Raw genomic sequence first — 18,158 nt, 5'->3', positions numbered from 1 at the left:
CTTCTTCCAAGACGACAACAAAATGCAATCATCCGAGCGCAACACCAGGTGGCGATCTAATGCCTGTAGAATCTGCAGCTCATATGCCTCGAACGTCAATGTTTCGAAAGAACTTTTCAGTTACTTTACAGATTATTTTGTACGTTACTTTTTTGATTACTTTTTAAGATACTTTTTCTACTCAGTGTGATATGACTAGATATCACACTGGGACATTTCCTGGAGAAAAAGGAAGTAAATCAGTTTTTGTACATTTGCAGTTTTTTAGTGTTTCATACAAACCAACTCCACACAAAACAAATTACAAGGAAAAACAGTCATTAGATTCGTATATGGAGAAATATGAAGTTAACGGTTTGCAGGTAAGTACGAACGGCCTTACATGCTTAGACTGCAAATGGGCGGCTATCCCCTCCCTTGATATAGGATGTAGGAGGAGGGTGGGATCTCCGGCCTCACTGGCCCCTCCACTACCGAATTCTGTGACTGTAAATTATTTAAAGGAACCCCCACTGAAAAAGCATGAGTTTCAAATATTGATCTTCTTAATGATCATAAACCTGATTTTATGTTATTAACTGAGACGGTTAAATGAAGGTCCTAACTCTAATATCGCAAACACGATCCCCCTCGGCCATCTGATTATTAGGAAAGACAGGCCTGGAGGTCGGGGTGGGGGAGTGGCTATTATTTATAAAAATACCCTTTCTTGTGTATCACTACCCACTATAGAGACAGAAGGAGCAGAGAGTCTGGGCTTTCTGCTGTCGGTATCGGCCCACCAGTTCAATTGCAGATTCCAGGCGTTGCAATTTTACCGCCCGCCAGGACCTGCTGCTCGGTTCCTGGAGTCTTTAAGCAATGCTATTTCACCTATTGTTGCGAAATACAAGCAATGCCTGATACTTGGGGACTTCAATATTCACATGGACCAGATGACTGATCCAGAGTCTGTGACATTATATGAATCCCTAAGCATCCTTAATTTAACACCCTATGTATTATCTTCAGCACATGAAAGGGGCCAAATCCTTGACCAGATTTTCTCAACGGAGAGGATTGAAGTGGGGCCACCCACTCCGATCATCTGGTCTGACCAGTCCATAATTACTTTTAGATTACGTAAAGAACTGGCCCAGCCTCTTTCCCATTGCAAACAACGGGCTACAAGTTTCAGGCCTTTTAATCAGCTGACCTTGGTGGCATTAGCTAAAGCTCTCAAAAAGCTTTCGATTACTTATAGGGCCACTTAGAGAACAAAGTGCTGTCACTAGAGAATTGGCTCGAGACACGTGCAAATGAACTCGCCCCCCCCCTAAGACCAGAATAGCATATGCAGGCCGAGCCTTGACCCCATGGTTTACTGAGGCCCTAAGGAAAATTAGAAGTACTTGTAAACGTTTAAAGAGAGTTTAATAGGAAGAATTTTAATTCCTTAGATAAAACTGCTTATAAACTTGCATTAAAAGCTCATTACATCAAAGTTCGTGAGGAAAATAAAAGAGTTTTTTGTCCTCAAAAATTGAGCGAGCAGGAAACAGCAGTAAGGAGTTGTTCAAAATTGTTAAAGATTTCTCGTCCCCCAGCACCACTAACAGCCTTTTTACTCCTTCAAAAGATTGGACGAATCCTATTGCACAATATTTTTATTAAAAAATCACAACTATTCAAGCTTTACTTGGGGAATCTCCCCCTCGACATGGAGGGCAACACAGGCTTTACCCCCCCCCCCCCCCCAAATGCTGTTTCTAATGTCGGTGGGACCCTCCTGCAGACTTCCTGAAGATAATGGAAGGACTGAACTCTGGCTCTCCCACTGACCCCTGCTCAGCGAAAATATTGGCTTCTTTCGCTGGGGTGATAAACCCTGCTGTTAATCAGGTCCTGCAATCTCTCGCTGTCAGAGAGCATAATGCCAGCCAGTTGGAAACACGGGAAAATCCTACTGCTCTTAAAGAAACCGTCTGCCAACCCCTCTGTAGCCAGCAATTATAGGCCAATTTCCCAGTTGCATTTTTTGTACAAGGTTTTGGAGAAATATGTCAACAAAATCATCTCTGGGTTTGTTGAGGATTACATCCGAGCCAGTCAGGGTTCAGAGCCAACTTCAGTACGGAGATGGCTCTGTTGGAGGTATCTGAAACTATTAAAACAACCCTGAATGGAGGAAGCAAAGCCGGATTGATATTGCTGGACCTCTTGGCGGCCTTTGATACCGTGCCCCATGCTCTTCTTTTGCACAGACTTCAGGACTGTGGCATTGGTGGCACGGTCCTCCGGTGGTTTACATCTTACCTGGAAGGCCGTCAGCAAACAGAGTGGTCTCCCCCTTTTTCGGCCCCTATTTCCCCGCTGAATGTTGGTGTTCCGCAGGGATCTATTTTAAGCTCCACTCTGGCACTTTTGGCAGAACAATACAATGCAAAGGTTATATCTTACCCAGATGATACACAGTTACTGTTCATCTGCGGAAAGGATATGGCCCTGAATGGGAGTGAAATAAACACATGCCTGTCTAAAGTGTTTGCCTGGTTTAAACGGAACCAACTGATGTGTAATTCAGAAAAGTCCGAAATTATCTTCTTTGGTCACAAATCAGGTGAGGAATGGCATAAATGGTGGCCACAGAATTTGTCTTCCCCTGCAAGTTCGGCCACCTCAGTCAAAAACCTTGGGGTGAAAATGGACTCGGACATGTCCATCAAGTCCCAGGACCAAACAGTGGCTGGTACTTGTTTCGGCCTTCTGAAAATGTTGAGGAATTTTCTTCCACTACTCCCAGTCCCTCATAGGAAAGCAGTAGTTCAAGCATTGTTCATATCCCGGCTATATTATGTGAATGTGTTGTACCTAGGCCTCCCTGACTATCTTCTTGGCCATTTACAGGTGGTACAAAACGCTGTTGCAAAAGCCAGACTTATAGTTGGCCTTGGGGTTCATATGACCCCCTATTTGAAGTCCCTGCACTGTCTCCCGGTGCGTAAGAGAACACATTTTAAAGCTTTGGTATTGGCCTACAAGGCTTTTCACAATATAGGCGCCCCATATCTGAGAAACAAAATCAAGCAGTATGCTCCACCTAGAAGTCTGAGGTCTTCTACCCAGCAGCTCTCCATTATTCCTAGGTTTTCTCGCTCGCGCCTGGGTGGTTGTTCTTTTCAGGTGGTAGCTTCTCAGCTTTGGAATAATCTGCCGCCGCTCTACGTCATGCCCAGGATCTCCTCTGCTTTAGGCGAGGCTTAAAAACCTGGCTTTTCATGCAGTAAAGGTGCTGTCAAGAGCGTGCTCTTTCTGTTCTGTCATTGGTTTTCTTTCTCAGCGCCGGGACACTCCTGGGAGTAGCTGCGCGATTTATAAGTGCCCAGTAACATAACATAACAGTTTGTGGGAGTTAGTATTCCGGGGTTAGAACCAGGGTTCCCCCAGGGTCGAGGAGGCACTCTCAAAGCACCGTCAGCGGCACTAGGGCACCCAAGTGTAGAGTGCTGAGGCCCAATATTATCCAATAGGGGATAGAGGGCCTCCGATTGGTGGCTGCTCACGAGCAGGCCACAATGTTGTGGGAGCAAAGCTCCTGGTATTCGGCTCAGGGACAAGGGGGATCCTGGTTAGCACCCAAAGTACTCCCTCAGTAACACAGGTGGGCTGGGTGCTGTTTTGACGTCGGGTGCCCTGTTGTTTTCAATGGGGATTCTCCGGTTACAACAACGACTGCAGGCTTGGGGACGAAGATCTTCTGGAGGCGACTACCCATTGGAGAGTTAAGTTGGGATGCCTGGGGATGCTGGGACACCGTCAGTTGGGCCACCCAAGGCTGTAGGGCGTCAGGGGCAGGGATGTCTTTAGGTGTTAGGTTTTCTTACCAGCTCCGGACGCGGTCGTGGGGGTCCTCCAGAAAGAGACTGCAGGCGTCGTCTGGGGAGTCAAGGCAGGTCAGAGATCACCAGATCTCAGGTCAGGATTGCCAGGGGAGACCTCCCAGTGGTGTTGGGCCACTTGAACTCTGGCCGTAGGCGTCTGCTGCAGTGTGGTGCCAACTCAGGGTTTTGGCTGGGGCCAGAGTCTGCTGGTGAGCAAATCCGGTGCTCACAGGAGACAAAGTCTTGGGTTTGGAAGGCAGGGCAGGTCCTTCGGGTTCTTGAGGCTTCTGGCTGCAGGGCACACTAGGATTTCGCTGGAGCAGGTTCAAGGTGGGGACAGGCCAGTAGGGCTGGGGTCAAGTCAGTTGGTGTCGTCCTCTTCTTAGTTTCAGCACAGCTTCTTCGGTCCTTCTTCTTTCCTTCTGGTCGGTTCTTGTCTGAGGAGGCAAGGTTCAGGGGCGTTATGGGTAAGTAAAGGTTGGGACCAATGGGCCCCTTCCCTTGGGGCGGGTACACCCCCCATTATGCCACCCTCCAGTGTGAGGGGGCATATGCCACTCTCTGGTTGGGGGTCCCCCTCATCTGCAAGATGCCTGGGACTGAAAGTTGTGCTTCACCTAGCCTGCCCCACCTGAGGGGTGGCACACCTCCCTTCCTCACTTGGTTTTCCCACTGATTCTCCTGTCAAACGTGGGGCTCAGAACCAGTGGGAGCCAGTTGTTAGAAGTAACAAAGGGCTGGGGTAGCTCACAAAGGTGGCAAGCCATTGAGGATTCCCTTTCGTGGACCTTGCCCATCCTGGGGGGAGGAGGCTTGGCACCTCGTCCCAGGAAGTGCATTGTTTCAGACCCCGAGAGCAGCAGGCTCTCGACCCAGGGGTCCAGAAACATGTCTGGTGGTGGCAGCTGGCGAGAAGCCACTCAGCCAGGACACTAGAGTTAGGCCATTTTTCAGAGGACATCTCTAAGATGCCCTCTGAGTGCATTTTTCATTAAATCCCACACTGGCATCAGAGTGGGTTTAATGTGCTGAGAAGTTTGATACCAAACTTCACAGTTTTCAGTAAAGCCATTATGGTGCTGTGGAGTTCGTAATGACAAACTCCCAGTACCATATACTCTTAATGGCATTACTCCACTGTCTAATAATTGGCTTAGACACTGTAGGGGTACAGGGCTCATACACCTGTACCTTCACCACTGATATAGTGCACCCTGCTAGTGGGGTGGCTCACCTATGCCAGGGCAGTGGGTTGTAGGCATGACACACAGGGGTGTGCCATGTCGACTTTTCACTTTGTTCTGCACCAAAAACACGCAGCCTGCAATGACATTGTATGTGTGTAAAGGTACCGGGCCTCTAAGGGTGGCACAATAAGTGTTGCATTCCTTAGAGGCCTTCCCTGGCCACAGTGCCCTTGGTACCCATGGTACCTTTTACAAGGAATGGATATGTGGGCAGAGAGGTCCCAATTGGTATTTGTCCTAATGCAGTTTTAGGGAAAGACATAGGCCCTGGGTACCTGTTTGGCAGGAACCCTGGGCACACTCAGTCAAAGTACATCAGCAGTTTGGAAAAAAGTGGGGGCAACCATGCAAAAAGAGGGCACTCTATTAGAGCAACTGATACAGAGTAAGTGAAGTGTCACTCAATGTTTCTTCTCAAAGGCTTCCTGAAGTACTTTACTTTTAAAAGCGCATCATTCAGCAAGCTTACAGTTTGCAGCTCTGCATGAAGTCAGTCTGCACAAATTTGAATTCAGCCGCACAAAGTCAGTACAGCAGCAGACCATCAACAGAACATTCGACTTCTGCTTGTTACATTAATGCAGTACTCTGTGCTATGAGTGCTAGGAGGAGAAAGGGTTGAGTCAGTCCTGATTGGATTGGAACTTACGATTTAACGGTTACACGCGCATCTCCGTTAACGGACTCTACGCTCCGCAGCAGGCCCTCAATGCTTAATTATCAAACACATCAAGCTGAGCGCCTCTCTGAGTGAGTGGGCTGGAAGTTTATCCCAGGGCGGCGCCTTTATTTCCCAGGCCTAAAATTAATATCCTGCTGCACAGTGTTGGCCCACTAAGTCTTGAACAGTTTTATAGATAGCACCGCAACAAAACCTTCCAGGTGAATTTGCGCTATAACAGTAGGAAACAGTTCCCATGTTTCCATTTTTGGCCATAACGCTTGAAAAGCTGCATTTCCTTTGCAGCATATCAGCAGCTCACCTTATGGTCCTCTCTGTTTTCAGAAAAGACTCTGGCATTTAGAAAATAAAAGCATTACAATCTGCTACTTAAAATGCGGTTTGACAAATGAAAGCATTTTTTAGCCCGAACTGCTTTAACACTCGAGGGTCTTCCGCCAACATAACAGACACGCACTTGATTCTGCCGCAGCCCTCACGGTTTTCCTCGCTGCATAAATGACATACCAGCCATTTAACAGTCGTGAGACTGGGTGACCAAACTCAAACTGCCTTTCTGATATGAACCTGGCGCACTCTCGTCTGAGGTTTGGCATTCGTTTATTTAATCTTTTGGGTATAAACGAGGCCAATATTATTACAATAGTCGAGTGCATACAGTGAGACATAAATGACAATGCGTTGCTTTTCCATGCTATACCCTGGATAGTGCTTCATTTTTTTAAAAGTACACAATTTAACTGTTTCAATTCTGCACCTCTAAATTAGCACATATTTTAAAACTACAAACAAAGTCAGATCTAGGTTGGTGATAAGTGGAGTACCAAACACCTCAAGCAAGTGAGATAAATGCCACTTGACCCCTGTGATTGGTAACTTTATGTTGGCTAGTACTATAATAGACTAAACGAGATTAGGTTTTACAAATAAGTTTAAAAAAGAAGTCTGTTTTACCTATGTTTTTGCGCCCCCTCCCCCGTTTTTCGGTCTTGGCAGTAAATTGTTCTTTTATGTCAAAGGGGATCTGCTAGAGCACTATCGTTTCCAGTTGGTGGCATCCATACATGTCCCAGCGGAGTTAAATGGTAAATAGGAGTGTCTTTAAAGCCCACGTAAATTTGACTTGTTCATTCATTGTTTTCATTTTCATAAGACACGTTTGAGGCCATTGTAGTTAAGAGGTCATCTTTTTAACACCGGAACACTGCTGGAATTTGTAAGCATTGCTTGAAGAAGGGGCATACTGTTGTGATTGCACCATGCACATTTCTGCCCCAGTTGTGCAGTGTGATATAGGCTGGCAAAACAATTGTTTTAGAAGTAATTCTTCCAGCAAAGCGCTGCCAGTGGAGAAATGTAGTTTGTGTTTCAGCCAAACTTCTAATTTCATAGGCCATGCATGCCCCTTGTAGAGACCCCACTTTTTTCATCCCACTTAAAACTCTGATGTCAAGCTCTTCCATTCCTGGTGTTTTGCAGCAGTTTTAAGATGATCTTAGAGTTTCTCGTTGCTCAAATGGGTTTAATTTTTGAGATTTATATGTTTCCCCTCATATTAATTGCGTGATTTTGCGCATGAGAAAGTGTCACTCATAGTCGTTGAAATGTCACTCATAATTACACTGAAATGTGGCAGGACCTGCATACATGAGGTATATTGAGTCAGGGCCGGCTTTAGAGCTGGTGGCGCCTGGTGCAACAATCATTTTCGGTGCCCGAATCGTAGGATCAGTGGTATAGGGGGTACTCTCATACTGTCAATAAATGACTTTCTGTGATGAGCATCAACCACTGCCATCACCTTCGTAAAGACTTGACGTGCTAATGTTAAGCCAAAAATGAACCGCTGCAAATTGCTAGTACGCAGAACTCACCACAAAGCGCAAGTACTTCCAATGGGACAGCCTGACTGGAATGTGAAAGTATGTATTCTGCAGATTGAGTGACACCATCCAGCCTTCAGCTTCCAATGTCAATAGCACATGAGAAGAGGTTGGCATCTTGAACTTCTCCTTTCTGATAAAGAAATTCAGGCCCCTAATGTCTACGATCGAGAGAAGACTACTGTCCTTTTTGGGAACAAAGAAATAGCAAAAGTGACAGCCCTGTCCCAATTCCTGCTCTGGCACTAAATCCACATCTCCTTTTTGCAGCACTGTTGCTATGTCTTGTTCTAGGATAAAAACGTGCTTCAGAGGGGCGGAGGAAGTTGTTTGGGAAGCCTATAGAAAGGGAATGGTGTAAACTCTTTCTATGATCAGAAGGACCCACTGGTCTGAAGTAATGGTATTCCAGACTGGAGACTGGCCTGAAGTAATGGTATTCCAGACATGGGTTTAGGCAAGCAAACCTATACCAGATTTCCTGGTGGAGTAGGGGAGAAAGAGGCTACCTGGAGGCCTCTCAGATCCTTACCTCTGGCTCTGATTCTGTATTGTCTGATCAGCAGGTTTTATGGTTGCTGGCTTTGGGGCTGAAAGGCATTGCTGCCCGCAGAGAAGGACTTTTTCCCCAGGCCTCTAAGTGATTGGATTCTCCACCCACAGGGACAGGCGGAAAAGTGGTGGTTGAATGTCTGGAGGAGCAGGAGGCTTGAATCCCTAGACTCTGAGGCAACAGATGTGTAGACAAGAACGGAGGATCATCCGGGGCACAATAGTATCTTCCTACCACCAGCTTGTTGACCACCATGGCATGACTAGTCTTCTCCCACGGTGCAGTAACTGTGTCCAACAAGGCTTCATTAAAGGGTAACAGAGGCTTTGCAGATGTTGCTGCTGGAAGGAGGACTTCAGTAAGGACTTTTGCCTTCATTTCTGATGCTGGGAGCTGCAGATTCAGGCAGGCTCTTCACCACTAAAAGGAAGGACATCTCATCTGGAGTAGGGGGAGCTGTTGGAAACTGCATTTCAGTTTCTGAACACTAAAAATGTTTCTGACCCATATTAAACTGCAGGCAATGCCTGCAGGACGGGGATGTAAAAATAGGCAGCCTACAGGTCCATTACCACCATCCAGTCTCTGGATCCAGGGTAGATAGAATTTGGGCAAACGTGAACATCCTGAATGTGTCCTTTTTTAGGAACGAATTGATAGGATGAAGTTCCAAAATAGGACAGAAGACTCCTTCCTTCTTCAGCACCTGGAAATAACGGGAGTAAAATCCAGTCCATATTTCTGATGCCAGACTCTCTCTTATGGCTTCTTTGTCCACAAGAGCATCTATCTCCATCGCCAAATAGACAAATGGTTCTCCAACCGCAAATCTCATTTAGGTGGAATGTGCGGATGACTGAAAGGAATGATCGGGCACACCCTTGCTGGACTATTTGAAGCATCCACCTGTCGGACGTTATGCACGAACACCCGTGGAAGTAATAACTTATCCTGCTCCCAATAAGAGGACAAGCTACAATGGTTTGGTGGTAGTAGCAGGGAGTTGGGGGACTGAGGAGTTCATTAACCTGAAGGTCTGGACGGTGTCGGCCCAACCTCTGACCCCGGCCTCAAAAGGACTTGGTTTGTTGCTATGAAGGTGAACCTTAGTGTCGCCTTTGCTCCAAGCTCCTTCTAAAGCCTTGAAAGGGATGAAACTATTGTAGATCGTGCTGCACAGGCTCCCGGGCTAAGTCCGCCTTGTCTCTGTAGGGACGGGTCCGATCAAATGGGATGTCTATCAGTGACACCTGAGCATCACTTAAGAAGCCCATGGATTTCATCCATGTTTGGTGCCGAAGTGCCACACTGGTACTGACTGGTCTGCCCAAGGAGCTGGTGAACCTGCCACAGAGTCAAGAAGCACAGACAGCTTGCAGACGGATTCACTGACTGTAGCCCACCTGAAGGCCTCCTCAGATCCTTGGTGACCAAAGGCACACAAGAGGAACCTGATAGGGTGCCAAACATGTGCAAGACTGTTTCCACTGAAGGCTTCAATTTGTTGCGCCTTTGTCGATGTACCCAGGAAATTCGGATAGCATCGGTAAAGGCTGTGGAATTGGTTCCTCGATAGGAAGCCAGGACAGAGATCGGGATGCACCTTGACAAACCATGCAACTTCTCCTGAAAAGAGTAGCAGGATGAAGGATAGTCGCACTGGGACTTCTGTTTCCTTTATGATTAGGACTTAACTGACAACTTGGTATGCAAGGAGGTTATGCTTATGTTTTTCCTCTCTCTCTATCCCCAGTGTCATTTCAAACGTATCTGTAGCCAAGATAGATGATTGGACTTCGCGAGGCAGGGGTGGTTGTGTCACTAGGCTAGGATTCATCATCATTTTACAAGGAAGGACTGTGGTCATTAAGAGGGAAGGGGTGCTAAAAGTGCACCACACCATTTTACTGCCCCAGGTAAAGTGTCCTAATCTTCTTTCTGAATATTAGAGCACTCAAACGTTTCTTTTTATTTCATGCACAATGCAGTTTACATTTTCTTTTCTCCATAATTGAACAAACAACCACGAAACATCATAGAGACATCCCACAATCCATGGTCACTGCCCATGTAAACAATTGTTACATATCACTAAACTAAAGGGTAAAAGGAATGCAAAGAAAAATTAATGAGTACAGGATTTCTAAGTTGAATCAACATCTCACCTCTAAGCATTCGCATTGATGGAATGAAAGTAACCCATCACCTGCCCTATATTTTTGTTTGCTTCTGGAAACTACCTCTAGCTTTATACTGTGCCTCCTCTGTCACTGCACATATGTCAATGCCCCTGTGCCACTCATCCATGAGTGGGGCAGCAATGTCCCTCAAATCTCTCACTATATCTATTTTAGCGATTAGCTTGCACAGTGCAGTTTTAAAACTATGATCAGACTTCATTGAGAACAGTATGCTTCTCAGAAAGTTGAAAAGCTGTTTGTTCAGCACATGGCAACAGGGATAAAGAGACACCCATATTGTTTCAGCACAAACAATCCAAAGGGGTTGTTTCGGCCTGATTAGCCATGACCTGTCCTCTCTTTCCATCTTGAATGTCTGCAACCAAGGCACCACTGCTTTTGACCCTATATGATATGTAATCGACCTGCACTAAATTTCTAGTACCGGAATTGAAATTCCACTGTATGTAGTTATTGAATCCAGCACAAATGTTTTCTTTAAATTCACTATGTTAATGGTGTACATGAATACATTATTCCACGATCTCGCTGTGACACAATTAACACTCACCTGTATTAATACTTTAATTCAAACACACACCTTAGTATTAAAATTCAGTCCACCATAGTACTCCTCTAACGCAGTGTATAGTTTTAAAGCTTATTAAAAATCAAACCGTAGACTGGTGGAAACCTGTGCTAGTTTATTATGGTCTTGTATGCTTTGTGTTGATTATAGCAACTAGTAATTAAACTGTGTAAGAGCAGAAACTGATCTTTGTATGGGGCCACAATTACCATATCAACAAAGATGCTGCTGTACTATGCCTCTTCCTTCAACGACTTGGCAGCTGATTTCTGCCAAAAAGTAGGCATCTAAATTTTGGCAACAAATGAAGGGAAATTAGAACCTTGCTGCAGAACGCTGTGTCAACCATTTCATGCAGGAATGTAGACTAATTCGGTGTTAGGCAGAGCATGAAACTTAGTTTTGCTTGACTGTCAATGCATAGGTTATGCTACTCTTATGTTACTTTTTGCATTTGCCTACATTATGCTAACTAAAGCACCTAGATGCGAACAAAAGTGGCATTTAGTGCTAAAAGAAGTTCAAATAACCATAAAACATGCAAAACGTTTTACCAATAGTTAATGGCAAATATTAGTTCTAATGTAGTTAATGCATATCATTCCATTAACCGAGTGGTTGCATGTCTGCTCAAACAGTTATATAATTGACACAATTTTTCTATAACCATACCTTTTCTCCTTCCTCTAGCAATCGCAGCAAGGTTGTGCTGTCTGTCTTTTCCTCTTCATCTATGCTGCCTGCCTCTAGCATTTGTTCCTGCAGTTGCTCTTGGCTGTCATCTTCTCCTCCATCCGGTGCAGAGCGTGATCGCCTCAGAGCAGGTTTCACCAAACCTAGAAAAAACACATGGAAATAATCATCCATGAATTATGCGAATATTGACATAATAACATTTTTTAGTAATAGGTTCTCCAAAGTACAGCTACTTGCACAGTAAATGAAATCAAAGGAAATATGCATGTGATCCAACTCTCTTCTTTTTGTTTGCTCAACTATAAAAATAAGATCTTATTCCAATCTGTTTTGTATTGTCTTATTCATACTCTTTCAATACTCTTCCTCTCTTAGCCCCTCTCTACCTCAATAACTTTCTAGTAGCAACTTCTGCAATAACACCTTCATTTCTTGGCCCGTAGTGGCGTCTCATCCCTCAATCACCAAGCACAATCACCCCCCAGCGCTTGCTAGGGAATAATTTGTTTTATTTTGAGCCATTGTCTCGGGATTGAAAACATTACTTAAAATCAAAGAAATAATTGTGTCCACCTTTCAGAACAATGAATCAGCAACTATGATTTCAAAAGATGTATTTCCGACATTTTGTAGAGCAGACCACTATGCCCTTAAGAGCAACAGATACAATCCAACAGTCATATCACATCAGGTTCTGCCGTTCATTTGAACGGCATGGTTTTGCATTATTTCCTCAATGGTCAAACAAGACTGTGGTGGATTTACCTGGCCCAGAGGGTGAAATAGCGATCTTGAAGAGCACATCTACTTCATTGTATCTTTTGAACCCCATTCAAAATCACTAACCTTTGGCCTCATCTAATTCAATGCTCTGTTCCTATTATCGTCCAACTACAAAATGGCTTTTCTCACAGGCCTACATGAAAACAAACTGGGGAGCAAGAAAGACATCAAAATCTGCCAGGCTCACATACCCATCTTGATGAAAGAAATTTATATTTACCAACATGGCACTAAAATAGACACCATAATAGTGGAAATAGCCAAAACCAAGCTCTTTATTGTAGTGGTGGTGGGCTGCATGTGTGGAAACTACGCATACCCTTATTCAGAAATCAAAGTCACTGGAATTAATTAACGAATCACACAGAACAGTCTAGACACCAGCAAATGATGAGGTAACCAAGGACATTTTTTTCTAATCTCCAAGTTTTGCAAGATGCTATGGTTTCTGAAGAGCAACCACCGAGATGAAAAAAATGATAGGCTTGATTATAGCACACATGTACTACAGCACTATAGTCTACACCAACCTGCTCAAAAGGGTCAGAAAGACGAATGCTAAATCAAGCGGCCAGACTGTGTCTTTAACTGAAAATGCCAAAAGAAAAAAAGAAAATCTGGCCTCAGTGTAAGCCAGGACAAAATGTGAGAAATTCTTCATTAGGCAACAGTCTATTGGGACTAATAGTGCTGGCTGAAACTGGCTCCACATGATCTGTCAATCAGGAGAACTTAGGTCTGCACACAAACATTACGCAGCAAATACATTTCAAGTGGCAAACACATATAGACAGGCTCCTTAGAGTATAAGGTTCAACGTTTAGGAACGTTTTCACAATGTGGCAACACAATTAATCACATCTCCTGCTCTTCAGGAAAACTCCTGGAAACTAAGATGTATAGATAAGTCTACCACTGACTTTGAGCAGTAGGGCTGTAACACGATTTGGAGAAAGGAAACAAGATATTTAGTACAAACCACCCATTTAATGTAAATAACAATAGAGCTAGAGAGCCAGATCTCAAAACGCAGCCCCATCGCAATCTAAAACCAAACAGACAGATTGCCCACCTCTCTGGACAGACTTTAGATGTCCAATATTTATGACACAATTGCTTTATTTAAGCAGCTTCTATGAAGGAACCTTAAAGGGATAAATTAGTGCTATACAAAATACCCCCAAAAATGTGAAAATAAAAATATTGCGCTGGTGTGTACTCAGACTATATCTAAAAAGTATTAAACAACTGCAGTTGGTGCAGACTTCATTTTGAAGCTTAAATGTCCTCTTTGTTTAGATTTGTGGGGTCCTTTTTCTTTCCTTCATAGCTTTAAAGATTTTGGTCCATCGATCCTGAGAAATAACTAACATTCACTAGTCTTAGATCCAAAATCAGAAAAATAGGAAAGGGCTTCCTTATAATAAGTTCAGTATTGAATGCCTGAAAACATTACAAAAATCTAGCTAGGCCAACAGAAAGACACTTTTATCATCTGGCTGTTTAGATTTCATTACCCGTGACCTTTGTAATGAAATCAAAGCAACCTATCAGCATCAGACAATGTAAATAAGAAAAGTATTTATGGACTGAGCCTAAAGCAGAATGTAAGCGTGGTCCCATATTTCAGGGGCGGCACACTATAGGTGGGGTTAAGAACAGGTTTACATTTGGGAATTTTAAATAATTTCTAGCGAAGTGATCTAATCCCAGAAAACATGAATCAGATTCGGGAAAGTCTACCTAAATGGGAATCTTAGCCCTGTACCCAGAGGCAAAAAAGGGATTATTGATCACAGCTGGGGTTACGTGGGTCTGATAATCCTTCCAATATTCGGAAGGCTTTTCTATGATGGATGACCAAAAGGGCACTGCCATCTGGGAAGCTTTCAAATGAGTTATGTCGGTCCTTTGTTATTTATTTGTTTGATTGATAGGAGACAAAAAAAGAAAACTCATGTTCAGGTCATGGAAGAGAAGGTCACTAAACAAATCAGCAACGAGAATGGGACTGAGTATAGTTTTTTTTTTTTTGGTTAAAAACTTTTATTGAGTAATCAAATAAGGGTCACAAGGATGGGCCTACAACCACACGGGCCGGCCGCTAAAATCAAGGCACAATGTAAAAAACATACGATCACTCCCGTGGTCAGGCATAAAGCAGATACCAAATGTTACTCGAAAGATAGAACAGGACACAACCATTTTCTGTTATATACATACAAAAACCAACGAACTACAAAAAGGCGAATGCATACTAATCAAAGTCAGCCCAGAAGGCGGAGGGGAAACTCACTAATCAGAGACACGAAATCACAATCAATGGGACTCGGCAAGGTGGGAAGGGGGGACAGCGGGGAGGATAGGCAAATCATAGAACAGCATGAGAAATTTCGGGAACACCAGCCTAGGGAGACAGGGTAACATCGGGTGCGTCAACCAGGGGAGGAGTTGTAGTATAGTTCTTGCCTTTGATCGTTTATAACACCAAGCAACAAGGTTTTAAAATAAATCTATCATTACTCACTGTGTCCCAAGGCAGGGTAAGAAGTCCAATTTGTTGTCCAAACCATGGCAACAAATTGGACTTCTTACCCTGATACAAGATACAAGATACATAGTGCCTTCCATTTTCGAGACATGCCTGAGTTTAAACTCTGTCTCAGAATCATTTAGAACAGGTTGAGTTTCAGGTGAGGCAGGAGATACCAACTGGTGCATCATGCTTAGGTTGTTCTGCCACCTTTTAAGTCAGGTTAAATGTGGAGTGGGGGTAGATTGTCTTGTAGGCGTATAATGAAAAGCAGGATGTGATCTGCATAAAAAGATAGCAATAGAGGGCCGTGGGTGAGTTACAACCGGCCGTGGGAATGCCGATCTTGCAGAGCACGGGCCAACGGGTCCTTCGCAATGATGAAGAAGAGGGGAGATAGTGGGCAAACCTGCCGGGTGCCTCGTAGTACAGGGAACACGTCGGTAAGTGCGGGGGGGGGGGGCACCCAATTTACTGAGGACAGTCCGCAGGAAAGGCCATTTGAGTGAATCGAATGCTTTTTCAGCATCCAACAGATCCACAACCGCTGGCGAGTGGTGGGGGAGACTTTGTTGAGCATGGCAAATACGCTGCGGAGGTTGAGTGAGGTTGAACGATGCATCACAAAGCCTGACTGGGCCGGAGAGATAATCTGCTCCATCACTAGAGCTATCCTAGTGGCGAGTATCTTTGCCAGTATTTTATCAACAGAATTTAACAATGATAAGGGACAGTAGGAGGCACAATGACTGAAGTCCTAGCCAGGTTTCAACAATATCCTCAAGACAGCATGGCAAAGTGTAGGTGGCAGCGTGCCAGTTGTTAATGATTTGTTGTATAGTGCTAGGAGCTGTGGGGCAAGTTGTTGCTTATAAGCTTCATAGAAAGCTCAGGTCAGGCTGTCCAGTCCCGGCACCTTGGACCCGTCCCGATCTTAATAGCTTGCGTTACCTCCTTTAAGGTAAGAGGTTCACTGAGAAACTCCTGTTGGCCATTCGTGAGCCAGACCATCGCCACCTCCTCAAGGTATAAGATCTCTGAAGAAGCGTCAATAGCATTGGAGGCATAGAGCTCCTGGGAATACCGCCTGATTTCAGTCAGGATATGCTCTCCACCCGTTATAGTAGCTCCTGAGTCAGTGTGGAGTTCGGCTATGTAATTTTGCAGCCTTTCCAGATGTAAAAATGGTCAAGGGTGCGTCCAGGTCGTTCTCCCTCCTCCGTATTGGCGGGCCTTGGTGTGCTTGCCATGGTATGCAATCTCTGTATACACAAGGTAGCAGAACTCCACCAGTAGGACCAAGCGTTGGTGTAATCGGGCCTCCTCATTGACCACCACCGCCCGCTCCATGTACCGCAGTGTGCTCTTGCCCCGTTGTAGCTGAATGCGAATATCATGGAGTTTGCCTTCGTGCTTGGAGATGCGATCTTTGAATCCATATTGGGTGGGATCCAGAGTATGATTTTCTATGTAAAAAGGCACTAAGCTGTAAATTGATTGCTTTCTCTACCAATTATGCCGGCAGTGAAAGGCGAGAAATTGGTCCGAAATGATTGGCATCCTTAGGATCTAAATTGTGCTTTTTCAGCAATCGAAGTATCGAAGCTAGCTTCCAAGTTTTGGAGAAGTGCCCTGATTCAACATGGCATTAAACTAGGAAGTAAGTGATGTGGCAAAATGTTCCGGTGCTAATTTGACCACCGAGACTGGGCAGGGATGATAGGGGGAGTCTGATCTAACTGATGTAAGAAGCATTCTTGTATAATTTACCAAATTTATCCAAAATGTATCCAAAATGGGAGGGAAGCCAGTTGCTGGCTTTGTTCCTTCAATTAGAGCTTCCATCCCTCCAGACGGGGAGAGGTCTAAGACCAAGAAGATGACCTCCACCTTATTCAGGAAAAAAGTGGCAATGTTCTCACATAATTCCTGTATTGACTGAATTTTAGGTGGATTGGGGGAAACCAAACTAGATAGAGTTCTAAAACGTTCTTTGGATGACCTTTTGGCTAGTTTAATTTGGTTTGCAAAAAATGTTTTTTTTGCATTAAATAAAAGTTGTTTATAGACCATGAGATTTTGTTTCTATATTTCTTTCTCAGCTTCCTTATATTCTTTCCTCCAATTCCGTTCTTGGCGCTTGCAAATGAGTTTTGTTTCCCAAGTTCCTCAGTGTACCAAGGAGCAGTTGGTTGGGATCGTTTGGGATACAAAGTTTTCACTGGGGCTTGTTTTTTTGCAAGCTGTCTCCACCCAGTTTGTATGCCAGGTGGTGGCCTCCTCCACTTCTGTGGGCAACGGGCAGGAAGTCGAAGTAAGCAAGTCCTCTATTTCTGTGCCCTGACTTTTGTTCCAAGCCCTTATCTCAATCTGACTCTTAGGGGCCCCCAAGTTGTCGTGATGATCGGGAAGGGCCAACTCGAATTGGATGGCTGCATGGTCTGTCCAGACAAGGGGCAACAACCCAGTGTGGTTAGCTGTGGGCGATTAGAAAAGATCCCTTATAAAGTGTGTCTTGCCCCATGGGTGGGACCAGTCAAATGTTGTATTAGATTGGCACTACTCATCATATCTAACAGGGCTACTGTGTCTGGATCCGTGAGTGCATCCAGATAGTAGTTAATAGATTACAGGAAGATTTGGCCAATAGGATCCAAGTCCTGCTTAAGAATTCATTAATTTATTAGCTCATGTTTGGAGGTTGAAACACCTCATCAGGGGTAGCAATCGCTATATAAATGCAAACCTTTTCCCTCTTCCATCCTTCTCAATCCAAATAACTGACTAACATATCCACCACTCAAATTACTTACATATTGCACTATACAAATGCACCACTAATCCTTTATGGGTTCCGGGGTGAATCACTGACAAAATATCGACATAGAAAATATCGACCTACAGAAATATCGACGCAGGAATATCGAAGGCAAGAATATCGACATCATATCTACAACATGGTAAGTACAAAAATATTGAAAATAAAATATCGATGTTAAAAATATCGTAATTAAAAATATTGTTTTTTCTGTTAAGAAAAATGTGTAAAATAAAGTAAATACTTATAAATAAAATAAACAGTTAAACATATTTAATAATGCTTAAAATTATTAAATACATATATAATAATAAAACCTTAATTAGACATATAC

General features: G+C 44.1%; 1 protein-coding gene across 3 annotated transcripts in view; it reads right to left on the bottom strand.

Moving 5' to 3' along the window:
* WDFY3 (WD repeat and FYVE domain containing 3) overlaps window positions 1–18,158 on the bottom strand; it is a 1,930,620-nt gene that overhangs the window by 519,525 nt on the left and 1,392,937 nt on the right. For all 3 annotated transcript variants that reach the window (XM_078676292.1, XM_078676293.1, XM_078676294.1), the window contains one exon: window positions 11,667–11,830. In XM_078676292.1, coding sequence (XP_078532418.1) covers window positions 11,667–11,830 — 164 coding nt within the window. The remainder of the gene's footprint in view (window positions 1–11,666; window positions 11,831–18,158) is intronic.

Source organism: Lissotriton helveticus, chromosome 2_1 (genome assembly GCF_964261635.1).
Source record: "Lissotriton helveticus chromosome 2_1, aLisHel1.1, whole genome shotgun sequence".
Taxonomy (NCBI): domain Eukaryota; kingdom Metazoa; phylum Chordata; class Amphibia; order Caudata; family Salamandridae; genus Lissotriton; species Lissotriton helveticus.
Note: the sequence above shows the minus strand (reverse complement) of the source record. Positions and strands in the feature narration are given on the sequence as shown.